This window comes from Zonotrichia leucophrys, chromosome 5 (assembly GCF_028769735.1).
Source record: "Zonotrichia leucophrys gambelii isolate GWCS_2022_RI chromosome 5, RI_Zleu_2.0, whole genome shotgun sequence".
Classification (NCBI taxonomy): Eukaryota; Metazoa; Chordata; class Aves; order Passeriformes; family Passerellidae; genus Zonotrichia; species Zonotrichia leucophrys.
The window spans coordinates 30830291-30856482 of record NC_088175.1 but is presented as its reverse complement, the minus strand read 5'-3'; the positions used below and the strand labels follow the sequence as shown (position 1 = coordinate 30856482).

The window sequence follows — 26192 nt, the reverse complement described above, 5'->3', positions numbered from 1 at the left end:
AGGGCCATTTCTAATGATTTGCAGATACTTAAAATGCTGAGAAGGGTACAGGGAATAATGATTGTTGGCTTAGTGCTGCCACATGTAAGACAAGTTCCATGAGTAAACAGCTTTCTACTTTTATTAGTGGTGTGTAGCATCATGTAAAAAGTAGCTATTCTACACGCTTGCCAGCACCCAACTTTTAAACACCAGCAGTCAACAGTTTCCAAACTATACTGTGTGTGCAGACTGTTACAGAAAATAAAACATAAAATGTAAAGCGCCTCATACACATCCATCTGCCTTCCTTTCTTAAGTTCTCAGCCTCTGGATTTTAAACTCCTCCTGATTAAGTGTTTCAAAAATAGTAATCACTACACAAGTTTGTGGAGGAAACCACAGAAGGCACTTATGTGCTACCACTATACAGGGTCAACAGCAAAATGTGTTCAATAACAAAGTACGATATCCATATACAATTATTTTGCAGAACGCAAATAGAAACAATATTTCTGTTCAACAAACAACTGCTTCCTATGTTCTTTCTAAATTATACTATTTGTTGGTCCACACAATAATTTGTTATTCAGCCTTTTTTGTTCCACAGTGGAGTCACCTTTAATTAAGAAAGGTAAAGGACTATGGTTAAAATGCGCATATACACTACAAGGTTTAAAGGACAGCCTCTGAAGCTTTCCAAAGTTTGATCTCATTCAATTCCGCCATTAAGCGCAACTGAAGACCCGGGACAGGGGCTGAGAGGTGCAGCGGGGAACTGAGCCAGACCGCGTCCCCCTGACAGTGACAGCTGGCTCCCCGCTCCCGGGGCAGACGCGGCGAGCCCCGGAGCCGCAGCCAGCGCAGGCCGCCGGGAGCGGGTGCGCAGCCGCGCCCGCCGCCGGCACGGGGGCACCGGGCCGCCCGCTCCGGCCCCAACGCCCAGGCCGCGCCCCGGGTGGAGCCGCCCCCTCCCGCTGGCTCCGGCGGTGCGGAGCGGCGCGTCCCGGTCCTCCGTGGCGCAACTCGGCAGCCGCGGAGAAAGAAGCCCTGGTCGGCCGAGCGGCGGGGCGGCAGCGCGGGGAGGGCACGGGCCGCTCCCGAGGGCGGGCAAAGGGAACCGCGCCGCGGCGCCGGTCTGCAGCCTCACCATAGCTCGCTCCGAGGCCTGCGCGGGGGCCCGGCCGCCCGCCGCTCTCGCCACGGGACTTCTGTCGGCTCCGTCCGCCATTTTGAGAGCGAGGGACGCGGCCGGCGGCGCCGTCACGGCCCGGAAGGAGCCGGCGCCGTCACCGGGCGCTGCGCCCGCAGCCCAGGGCCCGCCCCGCGCGCAGCCGCCGCCGCGCGGGGCTCGGTAGCGCCTCCTGCGGGAGGCCCAGCAGGGCCTGGCCGGGGCCTGTGGGAACGGCCGGCACGCGAAGCTCGTGTGGGGGTGTGCGCTGAGCTGCGCGGTGAGGCTCCTGGGCAGGCACTTGAACTGTGCCGTGTGCTACGTGTGCACTTCGCGCCCTGCATCACGGAGTCACAGAATCGATTAGGTTGGAAAAGAGCTCTGAGATCATCGAGTCCAAGCTACGACCGAACACCACCTCATCAGCCCGTGTCACTGGGTGTCACGTCCACTCTTTCCTAAACCATTTGCAGGGACACTGACTCCACCTCCCTGGACAGCCCATTCCAATGTTTAATCACTGTTTCGGTGAAGAAATTCTTTGTAATGTCTAACCTAAACCTCCCGTGGTGCAGGGGACTATGCCCCCTCATCTTATTGCTAGCAAGATAATAGCACAAGTGGCATCTACACAGGTGCAAAGTCACACCACTTCCATGTGGCTCCCATATGGGCTAAGCAAAGGGAAAATTTTATTAACTTGGTGTAGGAGGCAACAGTAGCTTTAGGCAAAAGCCTAAAGACCAAAAGATCTCCAAGATCAAAATTTTTCCTCCGCACCTCCTTCCAACAGCATATTATAACTGTTCTGGGCGCTTAGCAGATTTGGCAGATTAGGGCATTTAGGATCTTGATTGATAGGTGACAAACACGGCCTATGCATTGCTGGAAGTTTTCCAGATTGTTGCAGTCCAGTTCCCTGTGTTTGCACCTTCCTAAGGCCGAGGAAATAGACAAATAGCCATAGCATTGGATCTTGAGGTCCATATCGAATGCCTGATATCTTGGGTATTGGGAAGACTGCCTCCTCCCACTGTAGTCTTCCTGATTCAAGCCTCCAAGCAGCTTTTTGACTTTCTTTAGTTATCAGTATGGATGGGATAAAGTTTACAGGTAACCTTTTTCAGGTATATTCAATGATTTTTTGCACTGCACACAGCCACAGGTACTCTCAAAGTTCTTCTCTTATATCTTCAGAACATCTGAATGTAGTTCCTCTGCCATAGCTACTAGTCATCTTCATATTAAGAAGTCCTGCAAACTTTTTTTATATTACTGAAATCTGTCACTTAAAATCACCATCACTGAGACAGGTTTAAGTATGAGGTGTAAAAAAAACAAAGTGAATTTTGCCATGAGATAATTAACAATTTCATCTTGTTCTGTACTGTCTGTATTGCTGATCTGTACTCAATTCTTTTCAGCAGCATGGCTGCCTGCTAACCAGAAGTGTTGTTTGCACAACAACCAAGTTTGGACTGTAATTACTGGAGTCCTCCTCCTGTTTTGGCATCAACACTAGCAATTGTATAAGGTAGTCGAGCAAGAGAAGCAAGGAAGAATTCCAGGACAGCTACAAACCCAGTCAGGCAGCAGGAGGGCTCCCTGCAGCCCCCCGTGCTGCAAGCAGCTTGCCTGGCCACCTCTTTTAGCTAACTGTCAGTGTGGGTTTGCTTTACTGTGGGACTTTTAGAAGTTATGCTAATGTAAATCAACTGCTTAAATTGAACAAGACTTACTGTTAGATGTATTTTTTAAAAATTATTAAAAAAAGTTGGAACCTACATGCACTGAGAGCAAAGAAAGTGTCAGCAAATGTCTTAAAAAAACAAATTGGCACCATTGCTGAGGCAGAAATGGGACAAAACAACAAGATCTCCATGGATACTACAGTAATGGAGGAAAGAAGAACAAAGCAGGAATTCAGATCAATTTTAATACAGATAAAATGCTTAACAGCCTTGCTAGAGCTAAAATAAAATGGTGGAGCTAAAATAAATGGAAGACAGTGAGCAAGCCCCAGTTCTCAAGATTACTCTTGAAGATTACCAGGGTTGCTGATTGATGTTTATTTACAAATATTTTTCAGGGTGTTTTTTTGGAGGGAAGAGTACACGAGCAAGATGAAAGGCAGCTGAAAAAAACAAAAGCAAACATACATGAAGTCCTGCAAAAGAGTAACTAAATTATGAAGAACATCTAAAAAGACGTGTCTTATATTAATGCAGTCTAATAGATCTGAAAAATGTTTTTCTTGATCAATCAAAACTAATAATTATCAATGCTAAAAATTAAATCTTTGTCCTATGACAAATTATATGAGAAAATATAATTACAACTAAACAACATTGAATTAGAAACTTCTACTACCTGAAGTTGTTTGAGAATATTATGTTAAATAACAAAGAGTGATGTAAAGTGACAGAAGCTTTTTCACCTAAACTCATACTTAAGATGGGAAGAAAAAATCTCAACAGTAAATGGGCAGCAGTTAGTAAACTGAGTTGATAGCAAAGAATAGCAATTATGAAACTGGGCACTTGCTATAGAAAGGTTTAAAATTGTGGTACATATATACAAAAAAAAAATTCAAAATACCATAAAAAGACTTCTGTCAGAAGCAAAATAGGTCAACTGCCTAGATTTCCGAGCAGGCAAAATAATAATACCGTAAGGAGAAAAAGCGAAAGTTTTCATGCTGTATTTGTAAGGAAGCAGGATGAGACGCGGATTTCTTCGTACGCCTGGGTTTCGTTCTGCTTTAACCTAGGCATTTCCAGGCACCCTGCGGCCGGAGGGAAAAGCGGGAGCGCTCAGGGCCCAGGCAGCGGGGGGAGAGCCGGGATCCCCGCCGGACACAACCTCCAGCACAAGGGGAGCGCCCACCCCTGGCGCCGCCGGCATCGGTCCTCCGAGTCGAGCGCGGTCGAGCGCGGCCCGGCCCGGCCGCCGGGGAGGTGGACGCGGAAGTGCCGGGGCTGGCGGCTCAGGGCTTGCCCGGGGCGGGCGCGGTGGCGGCGCGGCGCACGATGCTGGGGCTGGCGGCGGGGCTGCTGGCGGCGGCCGCCGTGGCGCTGCTGCTGGACTGGTACGGGCCGCCGGGGGCGCCGCCGGCCCCGGGGCAGCGCCGCCGCTGGGCCCCGCAGCCCGCGCCCGGGGCGGCCGCCGCCAGCCTGCTCTGGGTCGTGCAGGTGAGCGGGGCCGGGGGGCCAGGGGCCGCCGAGCGCGGGCACGGCGGAGGCGCGCAGCCAAGCCCAGGTTACAGGCGTTTGGCCAGGCTGCCTCAAAGGTCGCGGGCACTGAACATATTGAAGAATATGTTTGGTGCCGGCAGCTCGATGTGCAGCTGCAGGGCTGGCTACAGGCTGAGCTCCGGGGGGCGGGAGCCCGAGGCGAAAGGCCGGGACCTGCCCGACCCTTTACGCGGCGGAGGGCGCCGGTCACGGGAACATGTGGCCCGGCCAGGACACTCAGAGACGGCAGGAGCCCATGACTCCCAGACTGTGACGGTATAAAAGCCAGAGATTCCTTTCTTTGGGGCACCTTCTCAGAGGTACCCAAGTCAAACTGTTATTTTGTTAATTACTGCACCAAGATTAAATTATTTTAATGATCCCGAAGTCTGAGACCCTGCTATGGGAAACCTAGGGCACAGCTGGCAAGGAAACCTGGTCTGACTGTGAGTATGGGAGGTTTAGCTGTGAAGGGGCCTCGGTCAAAGGTGGTGTGAGTGACTGCCACTGTGGCTCCTCGATGGTTGCACAGAGAAGTTTCCTTATCACACAGATGTGTGTAGTGGAAGTTGGTAATTAAAAATCACCTAATTATTACACTACCCTATATATTGCATCAGTACCTGATGTGGTATTATCTAATATCCTGGGGAGGGAGAAATGCAGGCTCTGCCTGTCCCTTTCCCTATCCCAAAACTCAGAAAAGTTGTGTGGCTAAGGAAATAGCTTTACTGATTTATAGCAGTAGAAGGTACTGTGCCAGTATTCAGAAGGTTAAATATACACTGCTTTTTTTCCAGGTTAAACATAAAATCCAGGTTGACATGGCATTGTCCTGGAAGGAAATTGTCTCGTCTTAGGGTTTCTGTGGCTTCTTCTGACTCTTCTCCCCAGAGTATTCCCAAAGCACTTGGTGTAGAACTAGCCACAAAGATATTTATGTATTCGTAGTTCAGCTATGGCTGAAATGTCCCAGGGATTGCTGTGCATTTCATTCCAACAAATAGCTGCTTTTACTGTTTTGTTTTCATTCTCAATCTTAAGAACACTTTGCCTGACTTTATTAGCTGCAGGTAGTGCTCTTAGTGGACAAGCTGGCATGTTTGGTCCTTTGGTTCTCTCTAATTGGTGGTGTAATTTTTTTTCCAGTAATTTTTCCTTAAGTGACTTAAGGCTTATTTTTACTTCAGAGTACAAGTATCAAGAGATATGCTTGAAATAATGTAAGGAAAGCTCCTGTCCTGAGCTGCTGTCTTGTATGAAAAGTCAAATAGAGCAGCATATAGCAGCTGCAGATATACTGACAAACAGCATGCACAGGCCCATGTTTCTCTTGCTGTGTTCTCTCTGGTTGTGTCATTTCAAGTAGAGTTCTCCCAAGGATAGGTCACAGCACAGCTAATTTGAGACTTGGCTTTACTTTCAAGTGGTTATGTTCTCTTTCAGACATGCCCTTTAAACAGCTGCTTTATCATTGACCTAACTTGGAAATTAATCAAGCACCAAATCCAGCCTTGTGCCTGATGATGTTATGGGAACCAGGCTTCAGGCTCCCTGGTGATTCCGTAGGTCTAGCCTAGGTCACTGAATAGAGCTCAAGATGGTCAGTTCTGCCCCCAGAAGTTCCTGCCTTGTTTTTCTTCCCAAACACAAGACTATCTCTTCTTAAAGGAACTAAATCACAGTCTTTCTACTTTAATCTTCTATTAATGGCTCATCCATCTTTATTGTAGCAGAATTTCCTTTCTTACCCACTGCCAAATAGACACTCTAGTTCAGTATTTGACAAGCATATAATTATTTCTCAATTTCTCTCAGCTGAAAGCATTCTACTGTTGCTCTAGACCTTATAATTCTCCTTTGTTAACACCCACATTTCCTGAACCACATCTTTGCTACAGATAAGGAATGTTGACGGTGATTTCTCCTCATCCCTGAATCTCTTCCAACCCATTTTAATGAAAGTAACTGCCTATGAAGCAATGAGAGGCCAAGTATCCACATCAGTCAGAGCAGGGGAAGGAGCAGCAAATGGGCTTTCACCTATATTTTGGAAAGTAAATAAGAGCATTTCAAGCTTTTGATCTGGCCCACTGTGTTTTTATCTTTTCTTTATCCACTGGGATATCATTTGAAATGAATTCAAAATAAAAAAAAAAAGGAAGAAGCTCCACTTCTGAGATCTTCATACGTCATGGCTGTTAATGATGAAAGAAACTTAGTCCCAGCTCTCAAAAGTCCCAAGACACTGTAACTCTTAGGAATTACAAGTTGAACCCTTTTAAAAATCTTAAACTCATGGGGAAGAAAAGTGGCAAGGTCACTGTAGGAAATTAGGCTTCCGAACCACTCTCTGCTGTAAGGTTGGAAATTTACATTTTCTGTAGCTACTGGTAGAGCATGGCTAAGGTTTTTTTTTAAGACTGTTTTTTCTCAAGAATGAAAACTGTAGAAGTTTTGATTTTCTGTGTTTGATTTCTGAGATAAATTAATTGCAAATCCATAGGCCGAAAAGAAGCAAAACAAGTTGTGTTGTTGTCAATGATTAAATGAGGTTTGATGTACCGAGGTAGTTTTGCTGTGCTCTTTGCTTCACACTAGTTTGAATACATCAATGAAAGTGAAGACAAAGTTATATCTAAAAGCTATATCTTTTTTAGCATGCAATTCTGATCTAGGCAAAAATTCCATGTCATTCCGAATGGGGAGTTTCCTAAGCAAAATTTAAAAACTGTGTTCAGGTAATATTTTCTTCGTATAGAGATGACTGAATAAGTAGAAGTAAATAATTTTTCTCCAAGATATTTTATCTGGATTTTTCAAAAACTAAAAGCTTTATGAGAACAGGTTTATTAAACTGAACGTAAAAGTTAATGTTTTTCTTTCTAAGTGATACTGTCAGATGAGCATTTGCTTACTGCTTTTTGAGCATCAAATACCATTTGTTCAAACCAAGGAAGACAATTAATTAATTGGCTGAAGTAGAATGGAAAGTGGAATTGATGCAATACATAAGGGGGTTTTTTTTGTACAGTACCAAAAAGCCACAAATGTAAAAAAATAGAAAAATCTTATATTTCTTACTCTCCCCAAAAGGCTCTTCTGATGTGAGGGCTTTCACTGATTCAGAAATGAACAGCATCTTCTACAGTTACATACAAGTCATATCATCATTTCTTAGGCAATATTTGCCTTCTTGAAGGCACATGGAATGAGATCTAAACACACTTGTTTGATCCATTAAAATGCTTGGATAGAATGTTAAAAATCCTTTCACTCAGCTTCTGGAAATGTCACACCAGGTACAAAATAAATTTTCAGTACATTTCAAGTTCTAGGTAGTTTTAACCTATTGCTTTGCAGAACTGCTTTGTATTCTTACTTGCAGCAGGACCAGTGTATTGCACAGAAACTGCCAGAATTTGAAAGGCAACAGGCCACTTGCAGCCATCACAGTTTACTGTGGATACCTAAGTATTTACTCGTACTTTTGTATGCGCTTAGTTTTAAGGAAATTTTCTTGATGTAAATGTGATTTTAGGGGTTAGAGTTGCAATATCATTTGCTTGTACTGCTTTCCTTCTCCCCTAGTCATCCACTTTTGTTTCTCCCTGTATCCCTTACACTGACATGAATCACTGTGACTGCTCTTATGTTGCATTTTAATGTATACTTGGCTTTGCAGAACAGCCTGGGTAGCAATAACCCTTTTACTTGGGGCAGTGTTTCAGTCTTCTCTTTTGCAGGTCTCAGATATTCATATCAGCAAATTTCGGGATCCCAAACGAGCTCCTGACTTTGAGAAATTTTGTTCAGAAACAATTGATGTGATTCAGCCAGCACTTGTTCTAGCAACAGGTAAGCAGTTGAAAAGTGTAAATTTCCTGTTGAGTGGACTGTCAAAGGTGCAGCAAATAGGCAAAATTGTAGGATCCCAAGAGAGAACTTTAAACATATCTTAAGTAATAGAAATTGAATTGCAGCTGAAGGGAGACTGCTAGAAGCTGAAAAAAATAACTTCTCAACAAGGGAATTATTATTATTTTTTTGAGCATTCAGTTTCTTCAGAGAGTTTAGTGTGTTCTATACATAACAGACACAATCACACAAGATAGCTAATGTTTTCCCAGTAGGTGTTGCTGCATCATAGCCCTTGCTATCAGCTACCCTCCCTCTTGCTCTGGTCATGATTCTACATTCTTTATGTTTGAAATTACAGAAGTGAGCAATGTCTGTAGTTAGCCACTAAGATACAGTTCCCCGCTCAGAACAATTCCAGTTCATTTGTATGAAATTCACCTGTGAATTAATGTAGGATTTTATTGCTGGTTTCCATTTGAACATATCATACCAAGAGAGGTGAAATAAGCCTTGCCACTTCATATGACAGCTTGCTATTGAAATAGATGAAGTTTTGACAAGATAATTGAAAAAACTTTAGGCCGTTGCTGTGTGCAAGGTTTTAGAATCTTAATGCTAGAGCTGGAGTTTTGCTTCTATAGAAAGTTGTTATCTAATTAGTGAAAGTGCTGCAGTGATGTGGTCAATAGGTGTCTGATGAGGTTGCTGCATCTGCATTAGAAGGCATTTACGCTGATCATGTGGGCCAGATACAGAAACATGCAGATTGCACCCAGGCCTGCAGCCACTTAGACTTGGAGGCAGGGATGGCTTGTCTAGTTACAGTATTTGTATAAGCTGTGTAGGCCTCTAGTTATATCTCACCTTTGTACACTCTCAGGTGATCTGACAGATGCTAAGACAAGAGATAAACTGGGATCTGAGCAGGTAGAAGATGAGTGGAAAACTTATCAGTCAATCCTGAAGAGATCAAGGGTCACGGAAAAAACCAAGTGGATAGACATCAAAGGGAATCATGGTAAGAAGAAAATGAAACATTTCTGTCTTTCCTGTGATTGCAGATCACAGAATATAGAGGTAAAATGTTAGTACTCACTAGTGTGTTAGTGTTCATGAATTAGGAGAAGGACTTACCATCCACGTCTACTAGGGACACACTTTGTTTACAAGCTCTTACTGGAGTGAGTTTTAGTACCAGAGAGGTAAGAGTCCTTTACCTGGCAAGTGGTAGAACATGACTTCAGAGGTTAGTTTCCACGTCATTATTTTATACACCACATTATTTAATGGAGGGGCAAACTGTAATCTTACCATACTGAAGAAATGGTTTCAATTTACTTTTCATAGACTTCCCCCTCACAGGTTTAAGTTTAAAGGGTGTCCCATGTCCAGCAGCTAAAGGAAATTTGGTTTCTTTTGAATAGAAGGGAGTCATGGGAGGTTAGATCCATCAGCTGTTGCCACACTGTAAGCATTCAAACACAAGCTGACAGTCGTGTAGGCTGTATAAACAGGCTGTACAGGAAGCTGCCCTGGGAGGGGGGAAAGTGCATGCTTTGTCATATATACTCATTTTCCCATTAGGCTTCTGTCACCAGCATTTATTAGGAGAGGTGGAGCTGTTGCAGTACAGACCTCCCCAAGCTGATGTCTGTTCTACACATGCTGTTCTCTAGATGAGATGCTCCTTATTTTCCATGAAAGAGTTAAGTCTTACTTACAGAGCATGCACCCAGTCCAGAAAAGCTCTTGAAAGGTTCTGTGGTCAAAATGGAGACAGGTTTAGTTTTTGGCTGCTAAATAACAATGTATATTCCCACAATGCCTTTATTTTTTAATTGAAACTTGAATGAGAAAACTATCGCCATTTAACTGCATTGAGTATATAATGTCTCCTCTGCACAGTTAGTCTGCTTGTCAATCATGCATTTTTTAAAAAGTAGCTCTTCAGCACCTGCTGAGACTGCTTTATCTCAACATTACCTAGTTAGATACAGGGGCCAATGATCAATTTGATCTGAAAATTTCCTTATTTCCTTTTTTACTCCCTTACAGATTCATTCAACATTCCACGCCTGGATAGTGTTCAGAATTATTACAGGTACTTTTATTTACCATACAGATGCAGCTATATCCAAGGTCAAATTCACTAAACAGTACTCTGTTTTCAGTTATTACATATATGCTTTTTCACTGACTTTCTTCTAGCCCAGGATCATATCTACTATTCCCTCTGTCTTTTGCATTGTCAGTTAGAGCAGAATCGATTGAGAAAATAGAGAATTCTTTGTGCAGATTTCTTATCTCTTACCTTTCTGTGTTTTGTAATTGAGTGTGTTAAATCTGTCAATGTCTACAAAATTTTCAGTCACACTCTAGGAGAAAGAAGATGGAAGAGTGAAATGGAGTTGTTTTTTCAATATATAAAAATATAAGTATATTTTAAAATATTAAAACTACAAAAATTGTTTGCAGAAATAAAAATAGAAGCTAGGAAAAACAGTTATTCAATACCACATTCTGGTGTTCATTATGCATTAAAATTAAAGAGGGCAATGGGTTGTATTGAAATACAATATTTTTACACAAAAACATAGGTTCCTATTATATGTTCTCAGCATTAGCAGAGGATTAATCAAAGTGGGACTTAAAGGAAGAAATTTTATTGAAGTTGATGATGTTCATAAAGATACTGCTAACTTAAAAAAATATTTTGAAAGGGGTTTTATAGCATTAGAAGTATTGAAAACTTGGTTTTAATATATTGGCTTGTATTGTATTCAGGTCAACATTTCTGGCAATTTTATTGTTCTGATTAGTGGAGGAACAGGGACATGAACTGATTTCTGGATGGCTGTGCTCAAATTATACTCATCATCTGAACTCAGGAATGTTTTAGTTTCCACAAATCATGCAAGGAGTAAAACAAAACTAAAACAACTTTAAAAACCCCAAATGCACACAAAAGGCCCACTTCAAAACCCCAAAAGAAATGAATAAAAAAAACCCCCTAACCTGAATTTAATTAATTTTAGTGATTCTCAGATGAACTCACCATCATTTTAGTTACAGAATTGCAATTTAGGTGGTACTATTAGTTGAAATGTCATGTCTTTGCCAGTGGAAGATATGTACAATTCCCATCTAGCATAAAGTATCAAAAGCACTCCCAATTTGTTAGTTAGAAATAGTGAAATTTGCTGTTGTCAATGGAAAGAGAGAAAGCAACGCATGTTTATCATGGGTACAAGCTTTCCTAACAGCAATATTTCTATCTTGTTTTGTTAGGAAATACTCTGCCTGGCATAAAGATGGCTCTTTCCATTACATCCACACTACCTCTTTTGGGAACTATTCATTCATCTGCGTGGATGCCACACTCAGCCCAGGCCCTAAAAGACCCTATAATTTTTTTGGGATTTTAAACATGGTATTGTACAAGTCTTTGCATTCCATTTTGCTGGCTATTTTATTCCTGTAGTGGTTTGTTTGGAGGTTTGGGTTTTTTTAAATATAGAAAAATTGTTTGAAAGATTTATATTCATCTATAAGTGTGTTTACGTTTTTAAGTTATAATGCATGTGAGACATTTATTTAGCAAAATGGATTTGTCACCTGCCTGTTTCAGAATCAAATGGCAGAGCTGTCTTCGATGGCAACAGAAAGTCTACACAGCAACCATACTATCTGGTTTGGCCACTACCCCACCTCCACAATCATCTCCCCATCCCCTGGAATACGAACACTAATGAGGTAAGGTCTTCTTACCCTCTATGTTTTCAGCATGAAGTACGTTTCTTGTCTGTTTTCACATGCTCATCTCTCACCTTTCAGGTTTTCTGCAGTGATATTTCCTTCCCACCCAAATAATCACAATTCTTATTAGTTCTGCCACAGCCTATTTATGTGGACATCTCCATACAATGGGTGGGCTGATGCCAGTCTTGCACAGTCAGCACCGTGGTGGCACTCTGGAACTTGAATTGGGAGACTGGATGGATAACAGGAGGTAAGAAAAGCCCATATGAGCAAATTATTATATGAAACCTACCTGCTGTACTGTGATTCTCTTTTATGCTCTGTGGTGCACTTGAAAGAAGCATGAGATCAGCCTGACTGGTTATTATTATTATTATTAGTGCTTTTGAAAAAAAGGCCTTAAGTGTATGTTTGGGATTTTTCCCCATATCAACAGTGTGCTAATAAATTAAATATTTTTTATTAATTCTTGATATTTAAAAACTAAAAAGGGGACATCTAAATGTGTATCCAGATAGTATGTATTTAGTATTAAATGTAGAAAAATATATTGTTGTAAAATTCAGCATCACTACTTCTCTCACTAATTCAGCATCTCTCTTCTCTACATGCTCTGCAATAGCTGTTAGAATTCTTGACACAGAAATAATCCTCCTGAGAAATGTTACCTTACTTGCATATCCAAAAGTGTCTGATGCTATGTGGAGTGGATAGTTGTATATTAACTTTTATTCTGCAGTAATCCAAAGAAAGGTATGGATACAGGGGAGGAGCACACTGGGGTCATTGTCCTGAACTAGAGTACCTACACAGACACTATGGAAATGTACATTATATTTGAGGTCTTTAATGTAATGTTCATCTGTCTGATTCATGTGCAAAATTCCATAGATCTTCACACTTGGAACTTTGAGTACTGCTTCCATGATTTATAATAAAATTAACCTCATCAGAGGTAAGCAGCTGTACAGTTAATATAGCAGAGTTGGAGAATGTAAGATCAACTACAGAAGAGAATAAATAGAAAATAAAGCCAGGTTCTTTAGGAACTTGAGGAGCTGGAAATCAGCTGTTCACAAAGCAGTTTGTATTAGCAAAATTTGTTTCCTTTCTTTATAGGTACAGGATCCTCGCATTTGATCATGACCTCCTCAGCTTCGCAGATCTCAACTTTGAAGAGTGGCCTGTAGTTCTCATCACCAATCCCAAATCCTTCCTTTACAGCAGTTCTACTCATGAACCACTAGTCAAAATTCTTTATTCCACTCATATCAGGTACCCTGAAATGTCTTGCTTTCACAATATTTAATTATATTTATATGTATATACACAAAACCTTTTTTTTAATATATGTGTCTGCTGTTCTCAGAATTAATTTTTCTCTGGAAGATCATTCCAGAGAGCTTGCTTTGTATCATATCTGTGATAAAAAGTTTGGGTAGTAGTAATTCATGTTTTTTTTAAATTATGCAGTTATTTCCCCTAAGGTCAAACGAACTTTATGTAACCAAAGTTGATCAATTAATATATAATTAAAATAGATTCATATGTAATCAATATGCATAGATTGTTATGTAATCTGTGTTATTTATCTCACATGTTCACATCAACTCTGCTAATTTCAGAATTTTGTCTATGTATTTTTCTAAATGTTTTCTCTATTCACTTCAGACTTCTTAGCTTTGTCTTTTCAATTCTACATCCTTTATATACTAAAACATGAGAAGCATCTGTCAATTTTCATATTCATTTTAAATCTCTCAATCTTTTAATCTATTTATCTATTTAATTTTTACATTTATATTTCAGATTTTTAGGCCCTTTTCAGCATTTTATATTTGCTGTAAGACTAATCTGCTTGAAATACTGCATACATAGGGTTACAATAAAAAGAAGTTTGTCATACTTTTCAGTTAGGGAGTAGTATCCTACTAGATGTCCTAATTACTTTCCAGTTTCCAATTCAGAACCTTATCTGAACAATCTTAAGATTATACTAAATATAGGAACTGGTAGATTTATTCACCCTAACTGTATGAAACACCTTCATTTGACTAAAACATGCTCTGTAATGCCATTCATATTACCAGAAATGAAAGGAATTGCACTTACAATATTTTTGAGTCTGTATTAGTGTCACTCTTTCTGTGAATATGAGCACTACTGCCAGGTGGCAATACATTTTTGGTATCTGAGATCTGGCATTCCACTCCATTTGTCCTAAATGCAGTAACAAACTCTGAGAGGTTATATTCTGACTAGGAAAAAGAAAAAAAGGGGAAAAAAAGAAGGGAAAAAACCCCACTCCCAACAACAAAGGACTTTAGAGAGAGAGCCTGGCAATTTTTTATGAAGACATCTGCAGGTCTTTGGTTATGTGTCTGTGTGTGCTGGAGGATGCATCCCACTTCTGTTAGGAGATGTTTTGAAGCAAGAGTTCTAAAATTATTTCTGTCAAGGCCTTACAACTTCTGCCACCTTTTGATCTGTTCCACATCCAGTTTTCTATCCTGTTCTTTCGTGTAGTGCCATACAGAACTACTTTGTCTTTAACTGTAGGAAAAACCTACCATGTTACCATTAGCCTACAGATATTTCACTGTTGTAATTTCTAAATATTTTGAACTCTTTACTACAGGGCAGCTTAGCCTTTAGAGACTTCTTCTTAAGGAAGTAATTACATACCTGCAAGTCCAGTAACAAATCTGTTTCTTTTGCTCTTTATTTACTCCTTAGAATTCTGGCATTCTCTCCTTCTGTCATTATCTCTGTCAAAGTCTACATAGATGGAGTTCACCTGGGGAATGCACATCAGGTGTCTGGCCCTCTCTATGTGCTGAAGTGGAGCCCACAAAACTACAGTGAAGGGTTCCATCACATAGATGTGACTGTCCAGGTAAGGTACATGTTGGCATTCTTTGTATTGATTTTTTTTTTCCTCATCATGGCTTCTCTGTCACCCTCCTGCCTCACATAACTAGGAACAAAATACATGATAACAGACTTACTTTCATATTTGTCTGATTACAAAACCCAAAGGATTTAATAAAGGAATAAACATAGACTGCTAAGCACCAAAATATTCATAAAGCTGCTGGAATAAAGAAAGAAATATTATTTTTCATAAGAAGTAGAATAAGACATGACAGAAGTGCAAACTTGAAATTGGCCAGAGATGTAAAAAATTACAAGAAATGGTTCTAAAGGTGTATAAACAGCAAGCAGCAACAGAAGGAAAATACTGGCCAGGTGTTAAACAGCAGAAGTGAATTAGTCACCAACAGCTCTGACAAGGCAGAGGTTCTCAGCACTTTCTTCACCTCTGTCTTCACCAGCAGTGTTGGGCCTCAGGCTTTGGAAGCAAGGATCAAGGCTGATGCAAACAGAGACCCACTGTCAATGAAAAAAGAGTTGGAGTGAGACCTGGCACAGGAGCTTGATCCTACAGATCAATGGGCCCTGACAGTTTCCACTCCAGAGTGTTGAGAAACCTGGTTGACATCTTTGTGAGACCACTCTCCATAGTCCTGGAGAAGTTGTGGAGATCAGGGGGCATCCCAGAAGGCTGACTCTCCTGTGTATAGGAAGGCTGAAGGGAGGATCCAGGAAATTATAGGCCCCTTAGTCTTATTTCAGTCTCTGGGAAAATCAGGAAATAAATCCTTGTGGGGGGCTTTCTGAAGTCAGATGAAGCACATCATTGGGAAGACCCAATACAGATTAATCAAGGGCAAATTGTGGGCCAAGAAGAACATTATGAAGTTCATGAAGGAAAAGTGTAAGCACTTGCAGCTGGGAAAACATAATCCAGGAGTGCAGCACAGGCTGTGATTTGCCTGGCTGGGGAGCAGCTCTGTGCAAAGGGACCTCAGTGTCCTGGTGGACCACAAGCTCAGTGTGAATGAACAGTGTGCTGGTGCAGCAGAGAAAATCTACTGGATGCTGGGGTGCATCCACAAGGGCATCAGCAGCCAAGACAAGTCACTGTCCTGCTCTACTGAGTGCTTGCCAGGCCACATCTGGAACACTGTGCTCAAAGTGTTGAATAAATGACAAAAAACAATAAACGAATGTTTGTTTATGTATATGGGTTTATGACAATACACCAGAAATGAAGCACAACAAAATTTGAAAATATTTTAATATGGGCTATTACCTAGAATTGAACTTTCAGAAAACAATTGTGGGGCGGGGCATAAACAGTCACAGTATTCCCTAAGTTGCTGAATCTCTGACAGGCTCTACTTCAATGTAGCACTTTCAGATTATGATTTTATAATCACCAATTTACTTGAAACTGCAGAATTGACTGTAAGTAACCCTTTGTTGGTGGAATTTAATACAGCACTATGCAGAGAAGCATACATCAATTGTATCTCTCAATGATAATGGTTAACTTTACTTGACAGTTTTTTGTACCACTCCTATGTGATTGCTCTCATTTTATGTCAATCTAGGATGCTTCAGGAAGAATTGGCACACGGGGCCATTTATTTGGTATGGAAGAAAATCTCTCTCTTAGATTTGACTTTTGGTCATCTGTTATTCTTCTCACTGACCACTATGTTCTAGTAAGTACTTTCAGCAAAACAGCTGTTACTTCATGTTGGTTTTCCAGTCTGCAGTCCTGAAGAATTCATAGACTTGAATGCAGTTACTTTTTCCAGAAATTATTTCTTTTGGAATTCCAAAACATTTAAAGTTTCTCAAGTTGCACACTTCAACCACAAATGCACAACAATGGTTTATACAAACAGTTGACATCCTGGATTTAGTCCCAATTATCCATTTTTGGGCATAAGTGTACACACATTTTGTACAAGCAAGAAATTGAAAAAGAGCTACTGGAGACAGTAGAAAAAGGAAACATTAAATTGAAGAGAAATTCACTGTGAACTGTTGCGATATGTTTTCTGGAAAAAATGCTGCAAATATTCTCATTGTCAGCTGCTGACATTATAACTAGCTGAAGTGAAGTGGAGGGCAAAATCCCCATTGACTTTGGTGAGTGCCAGGTCATATCCAGATGTGTTACAGCCCAGTACAAGAATGATGTCATGTCTTAGTAGCCTAGGTGCACTTCTAGAACTGCATAAGAAAGTCCACATGACGGTAGTTCTTATCATTATTGGTTCAAAATTATTCTTAGGTTTGTTAATCAGTCACACATTTTACACCATGTCTTGAACTGCATTTCTCTTCAGAACAGTGCTCAGACAATGTTTTGCCTTGGAAGTGTAACTACACTTTTTCAATGGATGTGTTTACAAACTCTATTTTTAAAGATTCAGGTCTATTGCTTTCAGATATTGAGCAGAATTCAAGGCAGTACAATACAAATTTTAGAAACTCTTCAGTTTCCTTTTTTACTCTTCAGTTCAGACACCATCAAGCTTTGAATATGTGTTTCAAAGAGGATCTTTGTACCATTCTCTCAGTGTCCATAAGGCATGCTCCAAGGCTGCAATTATTCCAGGGCTGGCTTATAGTCAAAACTGTCTTTTCAGGCCCGAGTGCTCTTTGGACTGACTGTGCTGATTCAGATTACCTTACTTGTTGTTTTCCGACACCTCCAAAAGCCAGCACTCAAAGGTATCAACTAACATTTACCTGTGGTTTTCTGTAGTTCTGTTTTCCCCTACACTTTTTACTGTTACCTGTGTGCTAACAATATGTAAGTAACTGTGCTGTTAATCACCACATGCATTTTACATCTGCTACTGTGGGGTTTGATTGGTTTCTCAGAAGCTGTTGTTTCGCTTTTAAGGGAAGCTGGAAAACCTCCAATATATCAAATAAAGTAAACTAGAAACTTGAGCAGGTATCTTTGTTTAAACAAAAGTTGAGTTGATTGAAGTCCAAGGTTTCATTTTAATTTTCTCACTGAAGAATCCAATACATGGAATGTTTTGCTTTGTATTAGTTCTGCATGTGTGCTTGTTTCACTACAGAATTCTCTCTTGCCTGAGTGGAGAAACAGATTTCCTTTTGTAAAGATAGTATTTGTTAACTTTTGCAAAGAACACTAACAGGATTGGGTCTTTCTCAAAATAAGATTAAGGCCATTTCTGTCATAACTTGATACTTTGTTTGTGATACATCTAGTAAATTAAAATTATTACTATTAAGCTCATGGTATTTATCCTTTAAACAGTCATTTGAACCACACCTTACTAATGAGATTTTTCTGGAAGCCACCTCCCTTCCTATTCATGTCAGTGTTTGTACCTTCCTGTATACTCCTAATTGTGTAGCATCCTGAGGCAACTACAGCAACTGCTTATATAGAAAAGAATCAGATTTTCAGTTGCCTTTATGGAACTCAGCTGCTAAATATTAAAAAAGCTGACTCTTTGGTCATCTAGGTCCATGTGGACCATGATAAATGTTTGACATCTTAGTGAACAAATTTGTTAGAGCTGTTGATTTCCAAAGGTGAAGCTTGCCCTCTAGGGGTTAATTCTTTGTGAGAAGGCCACATAATAGATGTAAGTCTACAAGCTAACTTTTTAGGGAGGTTCTCTTGATCTGTGAATTGCCTGCTTCATTCAGAGAGCTACTACTGCTTTTTTCTGCTAACACCACACACTTGTCAAAATAATGTCATTTTAATGCCAAGACTTAATTTTGAGCTGCTATCAGATCTCAGTAGATTTAATCAAAGGAAATCCAACAAATCTAGTCCACGCTGACCCACCTTTCTGGGTTTGCAAAGTTACTGTTTTGATTCTCCTATTTTTAATTTAATACATACTTTCTCCATGTTTTTCATTCTAGCTAACTTCATTTTCTGGGTATAGAATGGTCGTTCAGTATTATTTACATACAGTAAGTGTATTCCTTTAGAATGACAGGTTCCTCTGCCTTTTTTGATATAGATTGTTATATTTATTGGTTCTTTACTTTCAGTTATCACAGTAATAGTAATGCATTCCTCTGCATTTTTCTGTAGACATACCAAATATTTTTATACTCCTTATTTAAAATAATGAGTAAATAATATGCAGATTTGTTTCAGAAAGACCAGTATTATACATACATATATATCTGGGGAAGGTGTTGCAAACTGAATTGTGTTTTTCTTAAATGTTGTCTCTGTTTAGGAAAGCCGGGATTACTTACTCTGACTTCATATTCTCTTCATGTCTTCAGTAAAACAAACACCTTCTATTACTCAATTCTGGTTCTGAATTTATACACCATTCTGGGTAAGTAGCCTAGAGTACTGGAGGACATAAATTGGTGTTTTGAAATTACACATTAGATCCTGATGAAAATTTAAGAATTCTAACATCTTAGAGAATGGGGAAAATCTACTGAAGTTACAAAAGCTATGTGGAACTTTAAAAGTTAATGTCCAAGAGACTAAAGGCTTATTTGTAAGAGCCTAACTTAGAAGCCCTGAATTAATTAAACACTTAGATTGTTAAATTACTCTGAAAGCAAAGTGATTATTTTTAAATTCAGTTTGGTTTTCACTTATTTTTTGATTGTTAGCATCAGAGCTAACAATCTGAGCTTATTCTCCTCTGATAACATGTTACTGAAGTAGCTCTTTTCTTGTTAGTCTGTGTAGTATGTATAACACAGAGCAGCCTGCCTGTTTTAATTTCTATGCTGAGCCAGGCTGGAATTGTTTGTGACCACATTTTTCATGTATCTTACTGTAATTCTGGGAAAAAGTTACCCTTTTCACCTCTCTCATAAGGAAGATATTATGTGTGGTGTTGAAAATTGTCACAGAGATGAAACTAATTCAAAAGTATTTTCATTGCATGCCACAACCCCGTCAAACTGCGGTGTTTTCACACCAGACTGCTGTTTGCTGCATATGAAAACATGAGGCTGATTACTCTGGACAAGCAATAGGGAAGTCTCAGGGTACAAAAGGCTGTGTGGGAAAGGGCTGTGTCTCTGTTCTGTTTCCTGATGGTGATGTTTGGTTTCCTCTCTTGCAGGACCATGGTTTGTAGGTGAACTGATAGATGGCCAGATGGGGGCCTGTTTTTCCTTTGGAGTGTTTGTTGGTGGTTCCTTCTTACAGGGCAGTATGACATTTGTGGTTGGGATTTTACAGGTGAGTATTTATAAAATAAAGGCTAAAAAACAGCGCTTTTTTTTTCTCAGAGGCTTTTTTCTATTTTTTAAATAGATTTAAAGAAAGAAGTCTTGGAAGTAAAGAGATTATTGACCATGCCTGACTACAGTGGTCTTTCTTACCTTTCTGCAGATTTAAAGAAAGGAAGGAGGTTGTGCATAATTTTCACAAACTTCTCTTTTTCTCTAATAAAATGATGTTGCTTTGGACTCCCTGGATATCTGGATTAGAGGCTGCCTCTACAGATGTATAACTCTAAATTTTCAGTGAATTTTCTGGTTTTGCCCTTGGCTCACACAGTGTAAGCAAAAAACTGAGTGGCCAGGGTAGCCCCTGCAGTGTTAATAACTCTTCAGATCAGTAGGTGTCACTCTTCAAGCACACGAGTCCAGTTTTCCCAGGAGTGTTTCCCCCATTAATCTGAAAGACAAAGTGTCATTCCTTGGCATTTAAGACAGAGGATCAAAGCAGCATTGCCTCTTTCTTCATGGTGTCTCCTTTGTACCAGTGGGACACTGCAGTGGGCTGGACTGTCAGAGTTAAGCTGACATACAGACTGTCTGGTTTTGCCATGTTAATTTTTTGCTAAGTCTGGCTCCCTGAATCATTTCCAGGAAATGTCAGATGTGTGTTAGTGCCTCTTACTGCAAGGGAATGGGCAGGAATTCTTGGCCTGGGACTCAGGCCCAGGCAGTCCCAGCTTTTTCAGCTGCAGTCATGGAGATGCATCCTGAGATTCCATCTCTAGGAATTGTACTCAGCCCTTAGAATGGGACAGCTTTATCTGTGCATACATTTTTAAGCTGTCATAGATGTTACCCAGAACCCTTTGGTCCTCATTGTCTTATTTTTCTTCGCTCTTCCTTTCAGATGCTGTTTTTCAACCTGCCATTGATGGCCTATCTGTGCTGGTGCCTGCTGCTGCGCTGCCATGGCCACAGCTTCCGTTCCCACCTCCGTCACGGCCGCCGCCTCGTGGCTGTGCCTGTTCACCTGGCAATGGTGCTGCTCCTGGCCTGGCAGGTCTACTCCTGCTACTTCCTGCAGCGCACTTACGGCACCTTGGCCTTCTTCCTGTCCCCAATGAGAACGTGGCTGGTGCTACTGACCGCAGCTCTCATTTATAAAACCTGGACACTGAAATCATCACAGCTCAGAACTTACATAACAGAGATAAAAAACTGTCAAAGCTCCTGAAGTACAATATAAGTACTCCAAATTCTGTCTTAAAAACTCTCAAGGTACAACCTTATCATTTTGTGATGCTGGAATTCCATACACCCCACCGTTAAGTGGTAGGACCCAAAGCTCCACCTGCACTGCTACAGAACTGTATTAAATAGTTAATGTACAATATGTTATACACACTTTTCTTCTATTATACAACATACTGTATAATACATGTTATATAATACAGTTATGGATTATACATCAGTACAGCCAACTTTGGAATAATCTCATCAATGAGGTTTTTTTAGTGATACAAAGATAGATATGTCCATATGCATCACAAATGGAAATGTTTGCCTATTACTACTGTGAATAGAAAAATAATTAATTATTGATTTTTATAATGCTGCAAAATATGAGCATAGGACCTGATGAGCTTCTAGATTTGTGATCCTTTGATTTTTATTTCAGGGTTGACATGTGTTTTTACAAGACTAGACCAGATGTCTTTATGAAGTAATAGTGATTGCAAAGGTGCTGTAGTGGCCTTCACAGCCAGAGTCCTATGCCCATACATGTTTTCAGTTCATATTGCTGTATACAAGCAGATCATAGGTGTGTGTATGTATTTGTGTTCATGTTTACCTGAGCTGTGGCCTATAGCTCTTGCCCTGGGAGTGCTGGCTGACTAACAGGCTGACTCTCTGGAAGGAAGGAGTTTCATTTTGCACTACTAAGGCTGCCAGTCCTGCCACCCATGACTGGTGAAAGGACAGTGAATTATCAATGGTGCTGGGGTTTTCAGCTTCAAAGCAAAGAATGGAGACACTAGCCTCAGGATGGGAGAGACTGTAGGAATACTATGGTCTGATGCCTGTAAAGTCTGTCATTTCTGTTTTTCTGGGTCTCAGCTGTGTTTCTGGGTCTTGGCCAAATGCACCAAAGAGTGACCTAAGAAAACTTATTTCTTTGTTTTCACTTTTTTCCTAAGTTCAAAAATTATAGAACAGTTAGTTACAATAATGAAGAATGCAATGATCCAGAGCCAAGAAAACTGAGGTGCCTTGATCTATAAAGAACACTGCGTTGCTTCACAAAAGACCAGCTGTGAGTGGAACATTTAGGTAATTTTACAGTAACTTACTTATGGCTTCTTAAGAAAAAAAGAAGGCTAATTTATTTATGGTCCCTTTGGAAAAAAAACAGCAGCAACTGTAGTAGAACACAGAAAAATAAATCAGAAGAAAATATTGATTACAACAAGGACTTTTGTTATTTCTAACAAGCGATAGTTTTCCTGTTCCTTCATTTCTGTTCCTCAATGATATAGGAAAATAGTAATGTAATACTACTAATAATCTAATGTCTTCAATGTAATAGGAAAAAGAGTGAGCACCCATTTACATGAGGTAAATACACTGTTAAGAGAATAAAGAATGTAATTTGTTGCTACAAAAGTTTGTTTTGCAAAGCTGTTAAAAAATCAGAGATGGCACAAAATTTATTTGTGAGATGCAATACTGAAAAATTGATAATAAAATGACAATTTTTCACAATTAAATTACTTTGATGTGATTAGAGAGAACAGGAAGTGGCAATAATATACTTCATATCTTTTGACTTGTTACCATTGTTAAATATAACATTACCCAATACTTTTACCCTTAGGCTGGTCTCTCCAATAGTGTCTGCACTGCACACACTTGAACCCAGTGTTTGATTAACCCCCCACAATGACCATTCATGCATGGCTTGTGTGGAGGTTGATTTTTTTTTTAATTTTTTTTTTTTTTAAGAAGAGAAACAAAAGTGCACTTACCAGTGTAGAAAATTCTGGGGGTCCAGGAAAGCTGACACACAACCTCCTTTGGTTTCCTCTTCACTTTTGTAACAACAGCTACTATAAACTGCAGTAAGAAACATTTATTTCTGGCCTGGAAAGGTCTTTTCATGGTGTTGGTGACATTTTGCATGAAATCCTGACATGTACCTGTACAATTCAGCACTAAGCACTAATAGGTGCTCTTATGAAAAACACCATGTTTTTCTCATTGTCAATGAAGAAGACAAAAAGGAGACAAGAAACAAGATCAACTAAAAAAAAGCAAAACTAAACCAACCCAACCAAAAAAAAAAAAAAACAACCCCAAAACAACCAGGAAAGGGATGAAAATGGAAGGGAAAAAAGCAGAAGGGAAGAAAATGAAATATAGGGCAGACAACAGCAATACTTCAATACTTCAAGGTACAAAGGGAAATGAGATAGAAATGGAAACGCACAAGACTAATAAATAAAAAGCAGAAGATTGGCTTAACCAAAACTAAGGAAAAAAGGTGTCTCTGCCCAATACTGTTTACATTTTATTATCCTTTGTAAATATTTATAAAGATTGTAGCTGAACTGCCTTACTGTGGTCCTGTGGTCACAATGCCACATGAAGACAGACATGCATAAAAGTTCACAAAAAGCCCCTAACAGCTCTAGGTCAGTTTTGAAACCACAACAATGGGGGCTGGAGTAATAGAGCAGTGAAGAGTTCTCAGGAATAGAATGCTAAGTGAAGAGGCCCCAGGAACAGAATACTATAAATCCTTATTTAGTTAACAACCAATTTTACAAAGAGGCTCAAGCAGAAACTGTAACAGAATACAAATTAAATAGCAACTTGTTAGCTGTTAGAAGGAAAATGTAACTTAGAATTACCTTTGATGACTGTAATACTCAGAGATATCTCCCCCCCCACCCCACACCTCCCCCCCCAGAAAATTTAAATTTGTCTGTGTAAATGATAATATAATGCACTGCACCCAGACTTGCACATGTGCATTAGGAATTTTGTCATAGGCATCAGTAATTAAGCATGAGTGACTATTAGTCAGTATTTATATGACTCTTCCCTTGACACCTTTTTGAATAAAAGACTGTACTTGTTTCCTAGAAATTGTGCCAGGGCTCTGTGAGTTACAGGAGCTGCTGTTCCATGTACGTGGAAAAACTGCTGGATTATGCCAGAAAGTCAAGATGACCTAAAGAGATCAGTAGAGGAACAAAGAAACAAGGACCCCAGCCAATAGGTTCTAAGGGGCCCATCTTAAATCAAGAAGGTAAACAAGATGGTGAACTGCTTTGGCTCAGAAATGGTGTTCTTAGAGAAAAAGTAAATCTGGAAGTCCAAGCTCATGACCAGGGACTCAAGAAACCCACTGACTCAAAAGATGAGCAGTTATGCACACACAGACCTTGTTAGCAAATATGATGCCAGTCAATTATGAGTAAAAATGAGTGTGTATTAGAGAGAGAGGCAAATGGACACATTCCAAGATGGCTTTGTGGAATTAATACCTAGCACCCAAACAGGAAATAAACCAAATATCTTGGTTCTGGGCCAGATACTGGCTTTACACTGCAGGTACTGAATCCTGTTTGAGGAACACCACCAGCTGTGTTGATGGAGATAAGAAACAGATGTATGGGTGTGTTTTTGGGAAAAGGAGAACAGCTTGACCTAAAAAACACGGAATGCAATAAAGGGAAACTAAGACAATGAGATAAAAGGGAAGAGACTGATTATGATGCTGACATCTCAAGAGACAGAAATAATTAACCATTTGCCCAGAGAGTTACAGGTCTTGCCTTATTGTTGTAAAATGTGAATTATGTAAAAATTTGCTTAAGAAAGGATGTTATTTGATATTTATATATTTTCAAGCCTAATTAACAAGAGAGAAGATACAACCCACAAAGCAGGTAGCAGCTAACAAGCAAGCTGTAAGTGATGCCCAGGTGTTAAAGACAAAGTACTTGTTGGCCTCCTTAAAGTTTAGGGCTTGACGTGCTTGATCTCGGGCCTAGTGGGAAGTTTGCAAAGCTTGGGAAGAATGTACTACTGACAGAGGACACAAAGAGTGCAGAGTTTATAGGCCATAAGGACATCTGAAAGAACTCCCATGATAAGGAAGAAACTAATAAAGAACTCAGCAACTGTGCTGAAATTGGCTGTGACTGGATAAAGGTAATTCTGACACAGGCAGATCACAACCACCGAGTCAAGAAACCCACCAACACAAAAGAAGTGAAAGAGTGGGCATATGGACTAATTACCATGAGAAGCAACCTCCAAAGCATACTGGATTTTTCTTACCAGTTATTTGTCACCCCTTGTTAAATGACACCTCTCACAGTATAAAATATATGATAGCTGAAGAACTACACTATTACAAATATTAAGAAATTAGGACAAGACGAAAAAAATAGTAGTTTCTATAACTGATAGCACTTAATTTAAAAAATCTTCTCCTTTTGGCTTTTTATTCTTAAGATGTGACATGAACCAGGATTGACAAGTAAAGGAATACTTCTATGAGAATAGTAAACACTGGGGTTATCAGGGTGAGGTTTACTTTCACTGTCCCTATCTCTCTGTCTTAAGTCATTCTGACTAATGTTGCTAGAGCCTGTACTGCCCTCCCCAGCTTACCTAACTACCAGAATGCTACTGCAATCAAGCTGCCCTTATTATGGTAAGGAATCAGTATCTCAGCATGATCTCACTCTGAATCACCCCTCACATCACAGCCCTTAATAGACTGCTGACTTATGTGGATTACTAAGCAATTCCTATAAAATTAATACTGCTGGGAATATTATAATTTTATCATATTTTGTTCCAGTTGTGAAAAATAACCATCTAGAGAACAATTACTCATGAAAGGTATGTCAACTCATAGTGCCAGAGATGAACTCACTCTCGAGTAGCTCTTCAGCAAATATTGTGATATTTACTTCCTCAAGATTTGAATCAAAATTTGCAGGTTTTTTGTTGTTAATCAGTACCTATAGCTAGGCAGTTATGATTAAGCAATTGCAAGGTGAAACTTGTAGGCATGGCTAATCCTTTGTTTTAATGAAAAGGGAACACAA

General features: G+C 40.0%; 2 protein-coding genes across 3 annotated transcripts in view; one reads left to right on the top strand and one right to left on the bottom strand.

The window, feature by feature from the left end:
• The window catches only part of UBR1 (ubiquitin protein ligase E3 component n-recognin 1), a 61124-nt gene extending 59873 nt beyond the window's left edge, over positions 1-1251 (bottom strand). For both annotated transcript variants that reach the window (XM_064713850.1, XM_064713852.1), the window contains exon 1: positions 1130-1251. In XM_064713850.1, the coding sequence (XP_064569920.1) occupies positions 1130-1210 (81 nt within the window). In that variant the 5' untranslated portion in view covers positions 1211-1251. The remainder of the gene's footprint in view (positions 1-1129) is intronic.
• Positions 1252-4179: 2928 nt separating this feature from the next.
• On the top strand, positions 4180-22915 carry TMEM62 (transmembrane protein 62). Its single transcript, XM_064713846.1, has 14 exons — positions 4180-4341; positions 8130-8241; positions 9125-9262; positions 10300-10345; positions 11533-11674; positions 11873-11997; positions 12131-12253; positions 13123-13278; positions 14740-14899; positions 16461-16574; positions 17511-17595; positions 19107-19211; positions 19962-20080; positions 20972-22915. The coding sequence occupies exons 1-14, from the start codon at positions 4180-4182 to the stop codon at positions 21296-21298; spliced, it is 1914 nt and encodes a 637-aa protein (XP_064569916.1). The 3' UTR covers positions 21299-22915.
• Positions 22916-26192: the final 3277 nt, after the last annotated feature.

Excerpts from the sequence above, each read along its gene's own strand:
- TMEM62 (XM_064713846.1), top strand. The coding sequence starts at position 4,180 with ATGCTGGGGCTGGCGGCGGGGCTGCTGGCGGCGGCCGCCGTGGCGCTG. Across the intron at positions 11,998-12,130 it reads GGAATACGAACACTAATGAG|TTCTGCCACAGCCTATTTAT; the intron begins GTAAGGTCTTCT and ends AATTCTTATTAG. Across the intron at positions 13,279-14,739 it reads CTTTATTCCACTCATATCAG|AATTCTGGCATTCTCTCCTT; the intron begins GTACCCTGAAAT and ends TTTACTCCTTAG.